The following is an 11,926-nucleotide window of genomic DNA, read 5'->3' as shown; positions in this document are numbered from 1 at the left end:
ACAAGCCGTGAAGTAGGAGCAAGCAATCTCCAAACCATGTTACATTAACGTATTAGAGTTTGTGTTCATTCTTATTACTTATATTGCTTTAGTTTTTATTTCGCTACGCAACTAACGAATTGTAGAGAAGTAATCGACTTGGGGGTGTCTAAGATATTCAACCCCCGTTTTAGCCGACCACTGATCTTTAACAATTACCTCGAGCTCCTTGGAGATGTAGAAGGAGTCCACTGTAGATATCCACTCAGGTGTTCTCGGAAGAGCATTTAACACATACCTTAGCGAGTCCCGATTCGTTACCATTTCTTCGAGGTTCACAAGTCTGGTGATCAGCTCCTTGATTCTTGCATGTAGATGAGCTGCCAATTCTTCTTTTTCCATTCAGAGGTTGCTGAGTTGATTCCAGATCAAATCCCTTCTTGTGAGTTTAACTTCTGAGGTCCCTTTGTGAAGCTCTAGAAACTTTTCCCAAAGTTTTTTAGTCGAGTCGTAACTGTCGATCCTATTGACCTCTTGGGGAAGAATTATGCTCAACAGGTGGAACTCTCTCCGACGGCCACCCGTGCGAACCTTTCCAGGGGGTACCCGGTAGATTCAACCCTTCAGTGACTTTTCGTCAGCTTCCAGTACAACAGGGTCCGCCTTCAACTGACTCAGCTTCCGGACGGAATCACCCATCATTCTCTGGCTAACAAACTCAAAAGAAGTAAATCCAAACATTTTCAGAATTTCCAAAGCTCGAACACAAATCAAGATGTTAATCTGCTAGAACAAACGGTGGAAGAAATTCTAAACGATGAGTTCATACGCCTTTCAAGAATGGACATCGAATTCAATAAATTCAATTGAACAGGTCCATAATCTCTTTGAATTGGGACTTGCACCAATAGCAGACCAACTCCTTCCCCAGGAGATTAGAAAATCTAAGAAAACAACAAAAGGACTCCACTTTCTCAAAGAGAAAGAACGAACTTTTTAAACCAAAACAAGAGACCGTGAGGCAACGCCGGATCCTTTGATAAAGGTATATATTTCTACTACATCAGCATGTTTATGATTAAACCATAGACGAACACACGGAATAGACTAGAATATATAGAGAATCCGAATTGCACGTTCTGCCGTTCAAAGGAGAATACACGAACATCTGTTTTTTTTTTTTTTTTTGTTTTACGATGTGTTTTAGTCTTAATACGATCGATAATGGTGATTTAAAAGAAGGATTAGAGCTGGACTTTCCTGTCAAAGATCCAGCTAAAGGCCATGGTGTGCGCCGCCGTGTCCTTGGCCTGCACCCTCTCGTCGACCCTCCTGATCTTCGGGGCCAGGCCGCACAGGAACTCCTGCGCTGCCCTTCCCTCCGGCGACAGCCCCTGCAGCTCCTCGACCTTCCACCGGCGAATGAGGAACTCGAGAATGTCGGCGTAGTCCTTGGCGGTGTAGACGCCCACGCGCTGCGCGACGGCGGAGAAGTGGGAGAAGAGGTCGCCGTCGCGGCCGTCGAACATGAGGCACGCCGGCATCGAGACTTTCTTTCTCATTCGGTCGGCGAAGGCGAGGACGGTTCCGTCGGGGTCCACCTCGAAGAGCTTCTCTACGATCATGGCGTACGCCGCCTCGTGCCGCTTCTCCTCCGCCGCGATGGTGCCGCAGATGCGCGCCAGCTCCGCGTCGCCGTGCGCCTTGGCCATCCGCGCGGTGTTGCCGTGGGAGATCGACGTCGCCCGCTCCTGGAACGACGTGTAGATGAAGCCGCTGTACGGGTTGTTCTCCGTCCGGAAATCCTGCAAATTTTGGCCGGAGTCCTCTGATCAACAACCAAATCAAAATCTTCCTTTCGAACAGAATTTCGGCAGATTTGTAGATAAAATACCAAATCAAAATCATTCCATCGAGGGTATCGATCAAACTTTGGAAGGATTTCTTCTATCAAAGAACCAGATCAAAATTTTCCTTTGGGGTTCACGATAAAAAAATTAGACGGAATTTGGATAAAAAAACCAAATCAAAATCATTCGATTGGGGGCAAACATCGATCGGCCAAATCAAAATCTTCCTTTGGGCATCGATCAAAATTTGGGCAGATTTGTAGATAAAATACCAAATCAACACCATTCCATCGAGGGTATCGATCAAAATATGGACGGATTTCTTTTATATATATAAAAAACAGATCAACATATTTCTTTAGGGTTCACGATCAAAACATTGGGCGGAATCTTGGATCAAAATCATTCGATTGGGGGGCAAGCATCGATCGGAGAGAGAGAGAGAGCGTGTGTACCATTCCTGCGCGCATCAGGTACTGAATCGTCTTCTCAATCTTCTTCATGTCGACGCGACCGGTGAGGTAGAGGTACCTGTTGAGCAGATCGCCGTGGCGGTTCTCCTCCGCCGTCCAGGCCCTGGTCCAGACTGCCCACGGCGTGAGGCTCGCGCCCGTCTCGTCGCGGATGCCGTCGAGGTTGTTGAGGAAGGTCTGGTACGTCGGCAGCGCCTCCTCCGTGACCATGTCGCCGACGAGGCAGACGAGATAGTCGTCCGGTAGCTCCCGGGAGCGGCGGCGGAGCTCCCCCACCTCCTCGTGGAAGCTCTCGGAGGCTGGGTCGGGGAGCAGGTCCGTCGGCTGCCAGCACTCCTCGACGGGCTTGAGGCGAGGCAGGAGGTTGGATTCCGCCCATTTTTCTAGGGTTTTGAAGATCTCGAGCTTTTGCGGCGGCAGCGTGTGCGTCACTTCCTCGTGCTTGTGGCGAGGCGGCAAAGGAATGTTGTGCTTTTCAGGAGCTTCAACACTACACATAAATAAATAAATAAATAAATAAATAAACATCTATATCCATAAAGTTTGAAATATTTTATTTTAACCCCACAAATATCTGTAAGGTAGAAGACGAATTTCGGTAGAACTCCATTGCATATTGTTCTTCAATGGTCAAGCATTTCGACATCACCATCTTAAATATATAGTTATATATTCTTATTTAAGTCAAAATGCACGTTTAAAATTTAAAATTTCCCTTCGTTTTATATATATTAATACTTAACAATTTTCATAAGAGGAGTAAGTGTTTCTCCCTATGCAACTAACTATATAATTTAGTCCAGATGATAGGCGGTTAGATAGGAAGTTTTGAAATTTAGTAAACTTAAGGGAGTACAATGAATTATTTTTCTTTTTTGATTTTATTAATTTAATTTTCCACCGCAATTAAGTTCTTCTAATGGCAAAGAACTGGAGAAGCCATTGAAGATAGAGGACTCGAACGGCATGTCGAAGAAGATCGAAGGAAATGACCTCACGAAACCCTAAAAGTTTCCGTCTTTCCTCCGAATCCAGCTTAGGAGCATCAAAAAGCAGCAACCTGAAACCAGAAGATCGCCGGAAACGGTCCCAGCGCCGGCGAGAGAAAAGCTTCCGCCGGACTCGGCGGCGGAGGCAGAAAGGTGCGCAGAAAGGGGAAAAGGAAACAACGTTACAAAACATCCGAGTCGCCGGGAAATAGTCTGAACGCGGCGACGGGAGGTGCATAAGAAAATCAAAAAGCAACAGCATGCATGAAACCGTCCAAACAGATTCCGTATCCTGCTCGCCGGAAAACAGTCCTAGCTCCGGCGAGAGAGAAACTTAGCAGATTCAACAGGAGAAAGAAAAAGAAAAGAAAGGAAAAGAAAAGGGAGATCACTGTGTAGCGGCGGAAGCGGCGAAGTGGACGGAGGAGGTCGTGGAGACCTTGCTAACGCCGGTGATATTTCCCATGGCCCTGGCGAATGAGAGCTGGGAGGGGAAGGCCACCGTCATGAACGCCATCGCTGGTGTCTGTGCTTCCGGTGCTCTGCCTAGGCGGGGAATTTAAAGGGCGCGAAGCCAGCGGTTCCTGGAAATTACCATTTCGCTCTAACTGTTCTCTGATAAATACTTAAGACCGTAAATGAATATAACTTTATAAATAATTTTGGTGTTCAATTTTCACATGTAAATTCATTATGTGATAGGTTAGAAATTTTTAAAATAGGATTTATTTGTAGGATATTTATGTTGTCAACTATATAAATATTTAAAAGAGTACGATAAAATATGTATATGAGTTTTGATATAGGTCGATCGGAGGCCGCTTGATCGAAACGTCACCAGTTCGATCGTACATAATGAAGCGGTCGACCTGTTCTTCGCTCGGCTCTATTATCATCGGAGAGACATATTACGTCCGATCGAACTTAAGGTCCGATTGGTCGGGGTGGTGAATCGGATAATTTGACTCTTAACCTCGGTTGTAAGTGGGAAGGACAACCGCTCGGATGGTCAAGTCAACACTTCTCAAGCTTTCAAGGCCCGTTCGACCAACTTTACCTGATCCGCATTCTGTAGTCTCGTGTTGCATTTGACCCTGTGAGTTTGACCATTTGACTTTGTCCTCTATGTCAATCGATTTTCGATGCTTGGGCTTACCTTGAGGGATCCCTTTTTATCATCACATCAATAACTAATTAAACAAGTAAAAAATTTTAAAGAATCAAATAAACTAAAGTTAAGTCCATATACAAATAAACCAAGTTAAATTTTTACAATTATTTTAATCACTTGATTCATTTTAGATTTAATTTTAAACATCTCAATATTTACTCGGCTCGACTTGTTTACAACCTTACAAATAATGTTACGGCTGACATGATTTAACCGATTCATACCAAGATCGAACCGAGCACAGTTTGATATTGGGTTGGGTAGGTCTACATCCATTTGACACCTCTCGAATGAGAGCGTTATATTTGTGATAACGATCTAAATCATACTTAAGACAATGTCTAATAGAAAGGGATCCGAGAGTTTTTAAATAATTAAATGAATGTTAGTGTATTATTAATGTTCCTCCGTGTCTATATTTTTAACTAACAGCCTTAACGACTATTGTATATTTAGAATAACGTTTAAAAAAAAACTCCCTTTATTTTCAAAATAATAATTAAAACACCTCACTTAAATCTTAGGGTAAAAATAAAAAGGACGCCTTGTTAGAAACGATCAAAAAGGGTGTCCTTTCATTATACTTATTTCTATTGTCGTTATAACAATGAAAACTTCTACGCAATTATTATTGTTACGATCAAATAACTATTCCATAAGTATAGTAGTTACGATGTTATAACTACAACTGTGTAGTTATAATTGCTACGAGCTTCTACAATAAAAATTGTCAATGGGTGTTGATTAGAAATAAAATACCAATTATTATTTGTAACTAGTATAATTTAATACTGTCTATAGTTAATGAGGATTAATCAATATTGATACAATCATAAAGAAAGATCTCCAAAAATGGATTCAAGCAGTGAAAATCGGTTGACGTGTAAGTTAAAGTCAGACGATCAAAATCGTAGGATCGGATAGACTACGAGACAGTGAACTTCAAATGACCAAGCAGACCTCTAGATTCGGTCGGACATGAAAAACCGACCAAATCACCTGAACAGTCGTCATACACGACTTACCTGAGGATAAGAGTTAAATGCTAAATTATCTAGCCTACCACCCTCATCGATCGGACTATAAGTCTGATTGAACATAATACGCCCATCTAACGACCGTAAAGACAAGTGAAAGACACGTCAGTAATTTCATGTTGTAAAACACAAATCTATTTTTTTTATCTTGAATTTGATGCAATATGCATGAAGTCATGCAACTCATGCTATGCTATGAATGAAATCATAAAAACAATTCATTTAGAGATTTGACCATTAGAAATATTTTAATAAATTTTTATATTATTAATGTGATATAATAAAATTCTGAAAAAAAAAAGTTTATTTAAACATCGAACCCTAAAAGAAAAGTTGCATTCAATGCTTCTTTTGCCCTACAAGCTAATCAATGCATCCACATGGTATTTATTGAAAGCTAAATAACATCTAACTCTCCTTTTTTAAAAAAAAAAACAGGGTCTCTTTATTATTGTTATTGTAAAAAAAAACATATAATTTTTTTTCTCCAAAAATACCCATCTTTACTTTACTATATTTCGACTTACTCTCTTGCCTAGTAGGCCGAGATTTACCAACTTTGCATCGTCGGAATTCATATTATATATTTAAAATAGATTCACCTCTTTGTTTATCTATCCTCGGTCCATAAAAATAAAGAAAAATGATATGCTTAAAAAAAAATTCAAGGACAAATACATAAAGTGACTCAAAAAAATGAAATGATAGATTACGACTTTATATGTTTATCCTTAATTTTTCCTTAAAATTTTTTCCTTTGTTTATCTCCAAAAATACGTCGGACTGGTGCCAATAGTTCATCACGAAAGCAATTTACTCTTAAAATAATATTAATCAAAAAGTACATCTTCTTTTGTTTATCATTAAACCAACGTCCTATTCCACCTCCAATCATTTTTATTCGTGATAATATTTGTTCTACACTGTTAACATAAACATTTCAATTTTAATCAATATTACATTATAATAGTCATTACCATAGGAATATTTCATCTCTAGTCCATAATAAACAATATTATATTATAACAATTAAAATATTACAACTGCTACAATAAAACAGAGAGGAAAATGAAATGTTATTTTAAAGACAATAAAACAGACGCGGTTTTGAATCTCAACTGATTCAAAACTGTTAAGCTCTCATCAATATTAGATATTGAGAAAGAGTACACAGACATGTGACACGAGATCACACATGATAATAACTTTATTATTACGCTAAGACTTCTCTTCAACCATATTAATTGACTGACTGAAATAATTTAAATAAATTAAATATAATTTAACAAATAATCCTACAATAAATATATTCAAAATTGCAATTTCTATATAGCAAAGTGATCTAACAACAGTCGAATCCTAAGAGAATTGAAGTGTTAGCAAGTGAAGATACAGCTGCAAGCACATTGCTGTATACGCTTTCGATGCCGGAATGGCAAGGATCAGTTGGCAGAGAGCTGCGGCCAAAGGAGGGACGCTAGCGATGAGCAGAGGTCAAACACAATCGACTCATCCCGAGTCGAAATCATCAGTATATCCATGCACAGCAGCCAGAAAGATCAATTGGAGGCTTCATCATTCCATTTGAGATGACCAAGTTGTTACTAGCAGCCCTGTGTTTTGGGTCTGAGAGCCAACAGAATCTTTTTCCTAGGGCCCTGCAAGTGTACATATGGATGAGTTATAAAACAATCTTATTTTTTTTTTAAATTTATATAGTTTATATCACACAATTTCAGTCTATTTTCTTTTATTTAATCGTCTATTCGGAAAAGAAAATCCTGTAACAAGTTATTCACGAGAACACTGGAAACGAAAGGATTACCATAGGAAGGCCTATTGTCTTTAAATCGTCATCTGTCATGTGTTTAAGAGATGGCATATCGACCTGTGCAAGCAATGTTTAAAAAAAATCTGCATGAGTTAACAAAATATCGTTCGTTCCTGAGGAACAAAAGTTAGATATTTAGGATGCCTACCTCTTCTACCTTGAATGTCATCGAATATTTCTCTAGACCTCTGTCGACTGAAAGTTCCGTCTGCAAAGAGAAAAATGGAGCTGTCTTAGTATTAATTGGAGAATAAGATGAAGAATCAGATACAAAAATTCATCACGAACAGCATACAAGTACACGACTAGTGACATGTAATTGTTCGATAATACCACACAGGTTGTTTTCTTTAGGCAAACCATGAAGATTGGGAATGAAAGAGTGGAAGTCCAAGAAACAAACATTGATTGAAAAAGGACAACAATAGTTAGTTATCGCAAATTAATGCAAAATAGGATACAAGTTGGCAATTACCAAAGGAAAAAAGAGTTGTCAGTTGGACTTCTTAATTGAAAAAGGAATATCTACACCTCTTTCTGTGAGATTTTGTTCAATGAGGCTGGGACAGGATTCAGTGGAGGTTCAGCTACTGCCTTATATTTGAGTAAATTGCTGCTCGCAGCCAGTTGGTGCTTATATCCAGCTAATTTCTCGCTTTCAATTGGCTGTTGATGAAGTGCTGAAGCTAACTTGTCAAATTTGACAGATCGTTGATGCGTAGTTCCACTTCCAGGTATCAATTTCCATGGAAGGTATGATCTTGAAACTGGCTGCTGCTGCAGACCTTTTCTTCGAAGCTTATGCCGAAGGTCTTCAGCATGGAGTTTATCTGTATTTAAATTGAAACAAAGTCAATGCAAGTGTGATAACAAACTAATAAAAGAACTGTTATCTAATAAAAAATTTACATCTTCAATATATTATACATGAAACTACAGGTCTATTATCCTTTAAGGAATCATTTCTGCATGGCCGTTCCCTAAAGCATTGCCTGCATGAAAAATCCACAGATCAGCAGAAGAATAGAATGGAAAAGCTGAAGTTTTAGTTTGCAATTTTGCATAAAAGATAAGTAGGCTTCTAGTTAGAATCATGCATATCAATAATTGATAACCATAGATGATTCAATTACTTGTAGTTCAACATCATGTGTTATTCCAATTTTAAGACACACTTCCTATGAAGTTGCCATTATGAACATACTAAGTTGTATAAACCAAGCTAGAAAGAATGCTAGCTCCGAAGCATTGCAAGATTTATGTGCTTAAATATTTTGAAGGATTGTTGCAAGTTCTTGTTCTAAAGACTTGAAGGAATTGCTTTAGTATGAAAGAACAAAGGAATCACTAAAAAAAAAAGGGAAAAGCTAATCTATTGTTATACAAGGCTGAAAGCCTGCAATCAAATACAATCATCACTATAGAACTATGAACCAAGAAAACTGCCACTATGTTGACTTGTTCCATACAAACACACGAGAGTGAATTTGGAAGGATCATAATTCCTCAGGAGTTAGTAATTCCTCAAGAGTTAATCATGAATGAATTGTAAGGCAAGTTAAATAGTTGGAAAATTTGTTCCCTGATGTACCACACGGCAACATTACAAAAAGATGTTGTGTGTTCTCCTTGTGTTATCAAACAAGAACAATCGTTATGTGCTTGGCTTCCATGATCTGATTTTCATAACTTCAGTAGAAATTAGTAATTCCAGAGTTCAGATGAAAGATTCGAATTCTCCCATGTACGAGAATGATGTATAGTGATTTGGCTGTATATGTTCTCAGAAGAACAGACCCGCAAATTCTTTATCCTAAGGGATAATGATGCTATGAACCTATAATCCATGATTTAAAGCAAAATCAGAAGCCTTTGAATCTTTATGATGAAGCTGAAGGGCAAATCCCATCATTCTCTGGCTAAACAAACGCAAAAGAAGTAAATCCAAACATATTCAGAATTTCCAATGCTCGAACACAAATCAAGATGTTAATCTGCTAGAATAAACATTGGAAGAAATTCTAAACGATGAGTTCATACACCTTTCAAGAATGGACATCCAATTCAATTAATTCAATTGAACAGGTCCATAATCACTTTGAATTGGGACTTGCACCAATAGTAGACCAACTCCTTCCCCAGCAGATTAGAAAATCTAAGAAAACAACAAAAGGACTCCACTTTCTCAAAGAGAAAGAACGAACTTTTTAAACCAAAACAAGAGACCGTGAGGCACCGCCGGATCCTTTGACAAAGGTATATATATCTACTACATCAGCATGTTTATGATTAAACCATAGACGAATACACGGAATCGACTAGAATATATAGAGAATCCGAATTGCACGTTCTGCAGTTCAAAGGAGAATACACGAACATCTGCTCCTTTTTTTTGTTTGTTTTACGATGTGTTTTAGTCTTAATACGATCGATAATGGGGATTTAAAAGAAGGATTAGAGCTGGACTTCCCTGTCAAAGATCCAGCTAAAGGGCATGGTGTGCTCCGCCGTGTCCTTGGCCTTGGCCTGCACCCTCTCGTCGAGCCTCCTGATCTTCGGGGCCAGGCCGCTCAGGAACTCCTGCGCTGCCCTTCCTTCCGACGACAGCCCCTGCAGCTCCTCGACCTTCCACCGGCGAATGAGGAACTCGAGAATGTCGGCGTAGTCCTTGGCGGTGTAGACGCCCACGCGCTGCGCGACGGCGGAGAAGTGGGAGAAGAGGTCGCCGTCGCGGCCGTCGAACATGAGGCACGCCGGCATCGAGACTTTCTTTCTCATTCGGTCGGCGAAGGCGAGGACGGTTCCGTCGGGGTCCACCTCGAAGAGCTTCTCTACGATCATGGCGTACGCCGCCTCGTGCCGCTTCTCCTCCGCCGCGATGGTGCCGCAGATGCGCGCCAGCTCCGCGTCGCCGTGCGCCTTGGCCATCCGCGCGGTGTTGCCGTGGGAGATCGACGTCGCCCGCTCCTGGAACGACGTGTAGATGAAGCCGCTGTACGGGTTGTTCTCCGTCCGGAAATCCTGCAAAATTTGGCCGGAGTCCTCTGATCAACAACCAAATCAAAATCTTCCTTTCGAACAGAATTTGGGCAGATTTGCAGATAAAATACGAAATCAAAATCATTCCATTGAGGGTCTCGATCAAAATTTGGAAGGATTTCTTTTATCAAAAAAACCAGGTCAAAATCTTCCTTTGGGGTTCACGATAAAAAACTTGGCGGAATTTGGATCAAAAACCAAATCAAAATCATTCGATTGGGGGCAAGCATCGATCGGCCAAATCAAAATCTTCCTTTGGGGCATCGATCAAAATTTGGGCAGATTTGTAGATAAAATACCAAATCAAAACCATTCCATGGAGGGTATATATATATATAACCAGATCAAAATCTTTCTTTAGGGGTCACGATCAAAAAATTGGGCGGAATCTTGGATCAAAATCATTCGATTGGGGGGCAAGCATCGATCGGAGAGAGAGAGAGAGCGTGTGTACCATTCCTGCGCGCATCAGGTACTGAATCGTCTTCTCAATCTTCTTCATGTCGACGCGACCGGTGAGGTAGAGGTACCTGTTGAGCAGATCGCCGTGGCGGTTCTCCTCCGCCGTCCAGGCCCTGGTCCAGACTGCCCACGGCGTGAGGCTCGCGCCCGTCTCGTCGCGGATGCCGTCGAGGTTGTTGAGGAAGGTCTGGTACGTCGGCAGCGCCTCCTCCGTGACCATGTCGCCGACGAGGCAGACGAGATAGTCGTCCGGTAGCTCCCGGGAGCGGCGGCGGAGCTCCCCCACCTCCTCGTGGAAGCTCTCGGAGGCTGGGTCGGGGAGCAGGTCCGTCGGCTGCCAGCACTCCTCGACGGGCTTGAGGCGAGGCAGGAGGTTGGATTCCGCCCATTTTTCTAGGGTTTTGAAGATCTCGAGCTTTTGCGGCGGCAGCGTGTGCGTCACTTCCTCGTGCTTGTGGCGAGGCGGCAAAGGAATGTTGTGCTTTTCAGGAGCTTCAACACTACACATAAATAAATAAATAAATAAATAAATAAACATCTATATCCATAAAGTTTGAAATATTTTATTTTAACCCCACAAATATCTGTAAGGTAGAAGACGAATTTCGGTAGAACTCCATTGCATATTGTTCTTCAATGGTCAAGCATTTCGACATCACCATCTTAAATATATAGTTATATATTCTTATTTAAGTCAAAATGCACGTTTAAAATTTAAAATTTCCCTTCGTTTTATATATATTAAGACTTAACAATTTTTATAAGAGGAGTAAGTGTTTCTCCCTATGCAACTAACTATATCATTTAGTCGAGATGATAGGGGATAGATAGGAAGTTTTGAAATTTAGTAAACTTAAGGGAGTACAATGGAATTATTTTTCTTTTTTGATTTTATTAATTTATTTTTCCACCCCAATTAAGTTCTTCTAATGGCAAAGAACTGGAGAAGCCATTGAAGATAGAGGACTCGAACGGCATGTCGAAGAAGATCGAAGGAAATGACCTCACGAAACCCTAAAAGTTTCCGTCTTTCCTCCGAATCCAGCTTAGGAGCATCAAAAAGCAGCAACCTGAAACCAGAAGATCGCCGGAAAC

General features: G+C 40.7%; 3 protein-coding genes across 4 annotated transcripts; all 3 read right to left on the bottom strand.

Annotated features, from left to right (window-relative positions):
* Window positions 1-996: 996 nt before the first annotated feature.
* On the bottom strand, window positions 997-3,808 carry LOC121999805 (stearoyl-[acyl-carrier-protein] 9-desaturase, chloroplastic-like). The gene is made up of 3 exons (XM_042554437.1): window positions 3,684-3,808; window positions 2,285-2,792; window positions 997-1,784 (listed from the first exon to the last, which is right to left on the bottom strand). Exons 1-3 carry the CDS (start codon window positions 3,806-3,808, stop codon window positions 1,224-1,226), a joined length of 1,194 nt encoding a protein of 397 aa, XP_042410371.1. The 3' UTR covers window positions 997-1,223.
* A 2,940-nt stretch (window positions 3,809-6,748) lies between these two features.
* On the bottom strand, window positions 6,749-11,194 carry LOC122003063 (stearoyl-[acyl-carrier-protein] 9-desaturase, chloroplastic-like). 2 transcript variants are annotated; one of them, XM_042558496.1, is made up of 6 exons: window positions 10,824-11,194; window positions 8,240-10,351; window positions 7,806-8,160; window positions 7,479-7,538; window positions 7,325-7,387; window positions 6,749-7,157 (listed from the first exon to the last, which is right to left on the bottom strand). In XM_042558496.1, the coding sequence occupies exons 1-2, from the start codon at window positions 11,049-11,051 to the stop codon at window positions 9,785-9,787; spliced, it is 795 nt and encodes a 264-aa protein (XP_042414430.1). In that variant the 5' UTR covers window positions 11,052-11,194; the 3' UTR covers window positions 6,749-7,157; window positions 7,325-7,387; window positions 7,479-7,538; window positions 7,806-8,160; window positions 8,240-9,784. The 2 variants fall into 2 exon arrangements, with proteins under 2 accessions (XP_042414430.1, XP_042414431.1); XM_042558497.1 differs by having other exon boundaries at window positions 7,862-8,160; window positions 8,258-10,351.
* On the bottom strand, window positions 7,254-8,480 carry LOC121999804. Its single transcript, XM_042554435.1, has 6 exons — window positions 8,464-8,480; window positions 8,258-8,322; window positions 7,862-8,160; window positions 7,479-7,538; window positions 7,325-7,387; window positions 7,254-7,280 (listed from the first exon to the last, which is right to left on the bottom strand). The coding sequence occupies exons 1-6, from the start codon at window positions 8,478-8,480 to the stop codon at window positions 7,254-7,256; spliced, it is 531 nt and encodes a 176-aa protein (XP_042410369.1).
* Window positions 11,195-11,926: the final 732 nt, after the last annotated feature.

The sequence above is a fragment of the Zingiber officinale genome, chromosome 7A (assembly GCF_018446385.1).
Source record: "Zingiber officinale cultivar Zhangliang chromosome 7A, Zo_v1.1, whole genome shotgun sequence".
NCBI lineage: Eukaryota > Viridiplantae > Streptophyta > Magnoliopsida > Zingiberales > Zingiberaceae > Zingiber > Zingiber officinale.
Note: the sequence above shows the minus strand (reverse complement) of the source record. Positions and strands in the feature narration are given on the sequence as shown.